The 6,555-nt window shown below is 49.0% G+C and overlaps 1 protein-coding gene and 1 pseudogene across 1 annotated transcript in view; both read left to right on the top strand.

Annotated features, from left to right (window-relative positions):
* WASF3 (WAS protein family member 3) overlaps positions 1-5,358 on the top strand; it is a 52,837-nt gene extending 47,479 nt beyond the window's left edge. The window contains exons 9-10 of the mRNA XM_025047096.1: positions 9-120; positions 2,170-5,358. Of these exons, the coding sequence (XP_024902864.1) occupies positions 9-120; positions 2,170-2,327 (270 nt within the window). The 3' untranslated portion in view covers positions 2,328-5,358. The remainder of the gene's footprint in view (positions 1-8; positions 121-2,169) is intronic.
* LOC112480041 lies at positions 1,192-1,310 on the top strand (annotated as a pseudogene).
* Positions 5,359-6,555: the final 1,197 nt, after the last annotated feature.

Raw genomic sequence — 6,555 nt, 5'->3', positions numbered from 1 at the left:
GCTCTTCCCTCTCATCCTCCCCCATGCACGGCCCCCCGGTAGCCGAGGCGAAGCGACAAGAGACAGCACAGCCCCCCATAAGCGATGCTCGAAGCGATCTTCTTGCTGCCATTCGAATGGGTAAGCGGATCCCCCACATTCCCCGTCTCCGTTCAGACAGGGGCTTCAGCCTCCAGCCAGCTACAGCCTAGTCTTCCAGAGACTATGCGCTGCCGAGATTGGTTTTTAGAATATGGTTAAAGGAGCTTTATTTGATTTTTTTTTTAAAAAATAGATGCGTTTTATGCCTGTGCAAAGTAAACTCATCATGCGCAGAACTGAGATTTCAGGAAAGCTTTTCTTGACTAGAAATAGATAATACAAGTGATTAATTGACTTTCCTCTGAGTCCTTCTCTAAGGGCAAAAGTATAAATGAAAGGAAATGAGCTCATGTTGACAATTTTGACTTTTTAAAATACCTACGATACATCCTAGACTTTTCATATTGTTAGCTTGATGGGCTGAGCCGTCTGCAACAGCAAAACCCTCGTGAGATGAAAGAGGTAGCGTCTGGTCAGATCAGGGTCGGGGAGCCTGGCCCCTCACCCATCCCGGCCTCCCCTCAGAGCCCCACATTAAACGTCTGCTCCAGACCAGGTATTCTCAACCCCGGGTCACAGCCCAGGTTGGTTGGGGGGCGTCACTGACAGAACGTGGAGATTTTCCCAGAGCTGCTCATGCACCCTGGGGGGCTGTGCCGCCTCTGGCTCACAGCTTAGTTGGTTCAGTCCGGAAGTGCCTGAGGGAGCCTGGCTGCGGTGACACCCTTCGTGGGACGGGATGGCCGGGACGTCTCTGCCTCTGCCTTTCTACCTGAACCCCCGCGAGTCAGGCCGAGTGTGGCGCACACTCTCTCCCGCAGCCCCCAGGGTGCCGGCCCATCTTGAACGTCGCTGGCACTCTGATTTTGTCAAGGAAAAATGTCCCGGAGTTGTAACACCTCACAGATAATGAATTTGGGGTCATGGTAGGACAGCGTTTTGCTTTTTGACACCGGTGAGCCCTCTCCAGTAAGAGTGATACATACGGAGATCGTTAGGATCTAATCGTGAAGGAACCTATGCTGAGCCCAGATCGAGGGCATGCTAGGAAAACGTGAAGGTCACGGACAGCAAGGCTGAAGAACTGCCCAGATTAAAGGACACTAATGAGTCCGCGGCCGTGCCACCCTGAACATGCCCGATCCCATCTGATCTCGGAAGCTAAGCAGGGTCGGGCCTGGTTAGTGCTTGGATGGGAGACCACCTAGGAAGACCAGGTGCTGTAGGTGTAAAAAATAAAAAATAAGGGATTGTAAGCTGACAAGGTCCTTGCAATTGTTAATAAAAGAAAATTTTTTTTTTAAATAAATAAAAATAAATAAATAATAAAGATTACTAATGAAACGTGACAACCTACGTAATGGTTGGTCCCGTGCTGTTGGTGACAGCCTACGTAATGGTTGGTCTCTTAGCTGGCAGAGACCATTTTTCGTATGCTGTTTTAGGTCTGTTGGCAACATTTAAATTAAATTTGTAGAATAGATGGTAGTATCGTATCTGCGCTAACAGTCTGATTTTGATTTGAAATAAATTTTTAGGAATTATAATTGAAGTACTTTAGGAGCAAAGAGCTAAGTGGCAAACTATATGCCACTTATTCTCAGATGGTTCACAAAAAAAAAAAAAAAGCGTGTGTGTGGATATTAATGACATTGATAAAACACATGCGATCAGACGTTACCAGTCGGGAAACCTGGGTGTAGTAGGTTCTATGGTTACGTTTTTACACTTGTCTTGCAGCTGCTCTGTACATCTGAAACTATTTCAAAAGAAAAAGTTAAAGACCTTACTCATTAAATCATCACATATTCCATTTCGTTAGTTATCAGGTGCGAGTAGACGGTTATGTTTTATAGGCATTTACCGCTTGTTTTTTCTGTTTTATTGATTTATTTACTTCGTCATGAAACTCCTATTTCCCAAGCTTTTCTCTCCTCCCGTTTCTAAAACGTCATCCTTGGTGTCCGTAAGGTAAAAAAAAAGAAAAAACGTGGAGACGTCTCAGGGCTCAGACTCAGGCTCAGGGCTCAGGGCTCAGTCGCTCCCTGCAGCCGGGGCTGAGCTCTGAGCCACGCGTCCCGCCCGCAGGGATCCAGCTGAAGAAGGTGCAGGAGCAGCGGGAGCAGGCGGCGAAGCACGAGCCGGCGGGGGACGACGTGGCCACCATCCTGTCGCGGCGCATCGCCGTGGAGTACAGCGACTCCGACGACGACTCGGAGCTCGAGGACAACGACTGGTCCGACTGAGGCGGCGGAGGGCGCGGCCGGGCAACGCTCCGTGGTCTCGACGCCCGGCTCGTGGTACCCTAATCCCGTAGCTTAGCAACTTTTATACTAATGATGTGTTCTTGCTTTTGCACATCCAAAAATCCTGGGTTTTTTCAGTATTTACTGTGTAATACTTAAGTGCCACTACCCGTAGCTGCCCACGGGCAAACACGCCCAGCGACCCGCAGCTCGTCCTGTCCCCGCGGGCCGTGAGCGTGGTCAGTGCGGTTTGCGTTCGCTGCTCGTCCTTCTGCAGGCTTGCTGCGTGCTCGTGAAGCTGCTCGGTGTTGGGCCTCTGCCAGACTGACAGTGACCGTCAGAGTGATGTCTTCCAGTCAGTGAGGGACACTGTTTCACCTTGCTGTGTGTGTGCGTGTGTGTGTGTGTGTGTGTGTGTGTATTTCAGAAGAAGGTGGTTCTAGAAAGATGTAACACGGAAGGAGAGTCGAGTGCTTCCGCTTCCCTTTTCCTGCCGTGGCGGCCTCTGAGTCAAATGTGCTGTTGAGTCATTTGCACACTGTAAACCGTGAACTTGGCCGGGCCCCTTTGCAGGCAGCGTTCCCCGGGGCCGTTCGCTCGGTCAGCGCCCCGCTGGTGACTTTTGTAAGAGGTATAAGCGGCTCAGGTGGAATGAAAATGAAGAACAGGGTCCTTTTCCTTCCGAGGCCGGTGGGGATGGCACGCGGCAGCCCGTGGGCTCGGGCACCAGCGGGCGGAGCGGGCGCGGGAGGTCCAGGAGCCGCAGAGCCGCGCTCGGCCGGGATGCGGAGGGGACCTGCGCGGGCCACGTCCCAGAGCCGCATCCTAAGCCAGGCCAGGCCAGTGGGAGTTCCTGGCTCCCCAGCGTCCTGCCGAGCATGCTCAGGGGCCACCTCGCGGCACTCGGCCTGACCGCCGAGAGCCCAGGCGTAGGCGGGTGTAGACGCGCACAGCTGTTCACTTTTCCTGGTGCTGTGGCCACATTAGGGACCCATCACAGGTGGGGCCCCCGCCTGCCCTAGAAGCACACGGCTCTCTCTCCTCACGCCGCCGTCGGCACAGTGAATTTTAAGCGCACCTCAGATCAGATCGGCCCGGTCCTTCCGCCTCTGCCCTTCCCGCTGCTCTTCCCACGTGGTGATGAGTGTCGCGTGGGGCCACGTCCCCCGCGCAGGCAAACCCTGGGGCGACACGGGGATGAAAGCTTCCGCTTGGTAACTCTGGCTGAGGGATAACTGCCAGGGTGTAGACGCGCACAGCTGTGTAGACGCGCACAGCCCAGAATAAGCAGACACCCCAGGCTTCGATGCTAGCCCGGACTTCTCAGACACACTAAGACACTTTACCTCCTGAGGACGCCCAGGCCCGGCCTTGCACACGGTGGGTCCTAGCGACACCCGGTCATAGTGAGCGAGCCTTTGGCTAAAGACAGAGTTGTTTGTTTTGTAAGCAGGACCTGAACTAGTGGGGTTTTGTTAGCGAGTTCACCCGAGGAAATCAGCCAGCGCCCGCCCCCCTGCCCAGTCACGTCGGTGTCCCTGAGTGGACACTGTTCGCTTGTAGGTGGACGTCATTTAAAGCCTGCGCGTTAGGTTTCAGTAACATAGATTTCGAAACTCCGAAAAGTCTGCATCCCCTTCCAACACCCTGCTGCCCCCTCCTTCCCCGGGGCAGGCGGGTCCCAGCTGTTCGGGCATATGCTGCTCGAGGATGTTTCTCGGGGCCAGTCACCATGATTTTATCCAACGTCGGTAATAGTTATTAATGAACTTTAAAATTTTTCTCTTTAATTTCTCTTTTCTTTTTTTTCAACATAGAAATCTCTTTTGTTGGCGTTATTCCTGAGACTTTTGCATTTTCGGTCTTATTTTGTTTTGATAACAGTATTTTTGTTTTGTTGTTGTTGTTGTTTTATAATATTTTGTCTTTATTGTTACGTTCGGATTAGGAGTTACCTGTATAATTCTGGAATGTACTTGGAGATACTTCTTTGTTTATGTTCCCTCTGTTCTCAGGAGAGAGAGAGCACGTGAAGCTACTATCGCGTCAGGATTTCTTCTATTTATATCTTATTACCATAAAACCAGTGGCACTTTATTCATAAATATTCATAAGCCTATTAGTTGTCTTTCTATAGTTTAATCAACGTTATTTTCAACTCGATTTTCTGACTAGCGAAAAAGCTTTTACCCCGAGGTGTCATGTAGCCTTTAAAAGAATAGAAAAAGCACTAAAATCCAATTCAGATTATTTTTGCAGTATTTTTCTCAGCAGGTTTGACTTGTTCTAAAATTTAAATGCAGACTTTTTCTAATATGGTATTACATGGAAAGGAAAAAGTGACTATTTTGAATTTTCGGTTTTCACTTTCAAAAAGTATTTACCAATGGAGAAAAGCATTTAAAAGCATATTTCATATCTATGAATTTTACATTTTAAAGTACTTACGTATTATAAAGTTATTTTAAATTGTCCCCAGTCTTTCCCCTCCCCCCGTGTGTATTTTAGGTTTAACTTCTTGGAAGCTTTTTCCTCGTATCACAGATGAGGTAGAGGGGACAGGAAGGCCACACTCATCACCGCCCGTCACCAAACACAGACATGACGTGGGTGACTTTCTGTCGTTAGCCCCAGACCCAGCCATGAGATTTGGTGCACTTAACGCTTTTCTTTAGTACAGTTAGAGAATTAACACTTTCGTTTCAGTACATTTTTAGACTATCAGTCAAAACCCTCTCTGAGCACCAAGTGGCTAGATTGTGAAAGTTTTGTAATAATTTGCAACTGGAACACACGGCACACTTTAATCCATTAAAGACTAGTGGGAATGTACCAGCCAGAGTAGCAAGTACTTTTTGTTTTTTAAGTCGGAGTATCTGTCATCTTGCAGTATTACATGCTGTTGTAAATTGAATTTAAAGTGGTATTAAAAAAAAAAAAGATCTGTTAAACAATTTTTATCTGTTTGTATATCTTATTATAGATTATGTACAAGTAACATCTAAATAAAATTACACTTTTAACCCTAAAAGTTTTTGCTTGTTTAAAACCATCTTGTGAACGTCAGCCATTGCTGTTACCTTCAAGGAGATGAGGGAACAAGCCCGTCTCTGCCTTCATGGAGCTTTTAGTCTAGAGAGGAAAGACATTAAATATTGTCAAGTCAGCATGTAAGGTCATGTCACGTGTGCTGTAGTTGGGGGTGCCCGGTCTCTGTGGGTCGAGGGATGCCGAGGTCTGAGAACGAAGAGACGTTCGCTCGGGGCCGATGGGAGGGGACCGAGCTTCTTAAGAGCAAGGACGGCGTCCGCATCCCTAAGGCGGGAAGGACAGTGTGGTGTTAATGAAACCAAAGGGTCAGCGGAATGGAGAGGGCGAGAGCGAGCAGTGTCCCGAGCTGGGACCAGAAGACGGCGGACACCTCCCCTTGTCCAGCCCGAGGAGGGCGCTTTGGAGCCCACAGAAAACCTCCACGTTTGCCGCTTGTGGGTTATTCGCCGACCTTGGCGGCCTCGTGCGTCAGAACTGACGTCATATGTGGAAGGCCTCTCAGTGCTCGGCTGGTCCAGCTCCTCGGTGCCGAAGATGGGGAAACTGGCATCGCTTGCACGGCTGGCCCTCAGGGCTTCATCTCTTCGCCCAGATTTTCAAACTATGGTCCTCCTCTGTCACAGACCTTCAGAGCGAGGAATATATCCCTCTCCCTCTGCAAGAAACCTACAAGATAATTGTTCAGTCAATGCGCGCATACCCATATCTGTCCATCCATCCATCCATCCATCCATCCACCCACCTTATTTTATACATTTCAAAGTAAGTTCCACTATACTTCATCCTTGAACACGTCCACGTACATAGCGTAATGGAGAGCAGTAGAGATCTCTTAAGTTCTTAGCCATGCTGCTTTGGGCCTTGCTCATTTCTGGCTACGGGATCAATGAGAGCTGTGGGCAGTTTTACCCAGAACTTTTAGATCCCCCTCTGGCTTTCCTTCCTAGGATCCCCATCCCCGTCCCTTTCTATCTGCTCTGGTCACTCTGTACTTGTTTTTTTGTTTTGTTTTGTTTTGTTTTGTTTTTTTTAAGCCAGTAAGACCGGGTAAGCCAGCAAGCTGGTGGGTTCTCTATTCAAGAGGAGCTGTCCTGCTCGGCAGGACAGAGCCTGTCTTCAGGGAAAAAGCCATTTAAAAAAAAAAGAAAAAAACAGGAAACGCACCCAAAGTTTTTCC

Source organism: Pteropus alecto, unplaced genomic scaffold (assembly GCF_000325575.1).
Source record: "Pteropus alecto unplaced genomic scaffold, ASM32557v1 scaffold80, whole genome shotgun sequence".
Taxonomy (NCBI): domain Eukaryota; kingdom Metazoa; phylum Chordata; class Mammalia; order Chiroptera; family Pteropodidae; genus Pteropus; species Pteropus alecto.
Note: the sequence above shows the minus strand (reverse complement) of the source record. Positions and strands in the feature narration are given on the sequence as shown.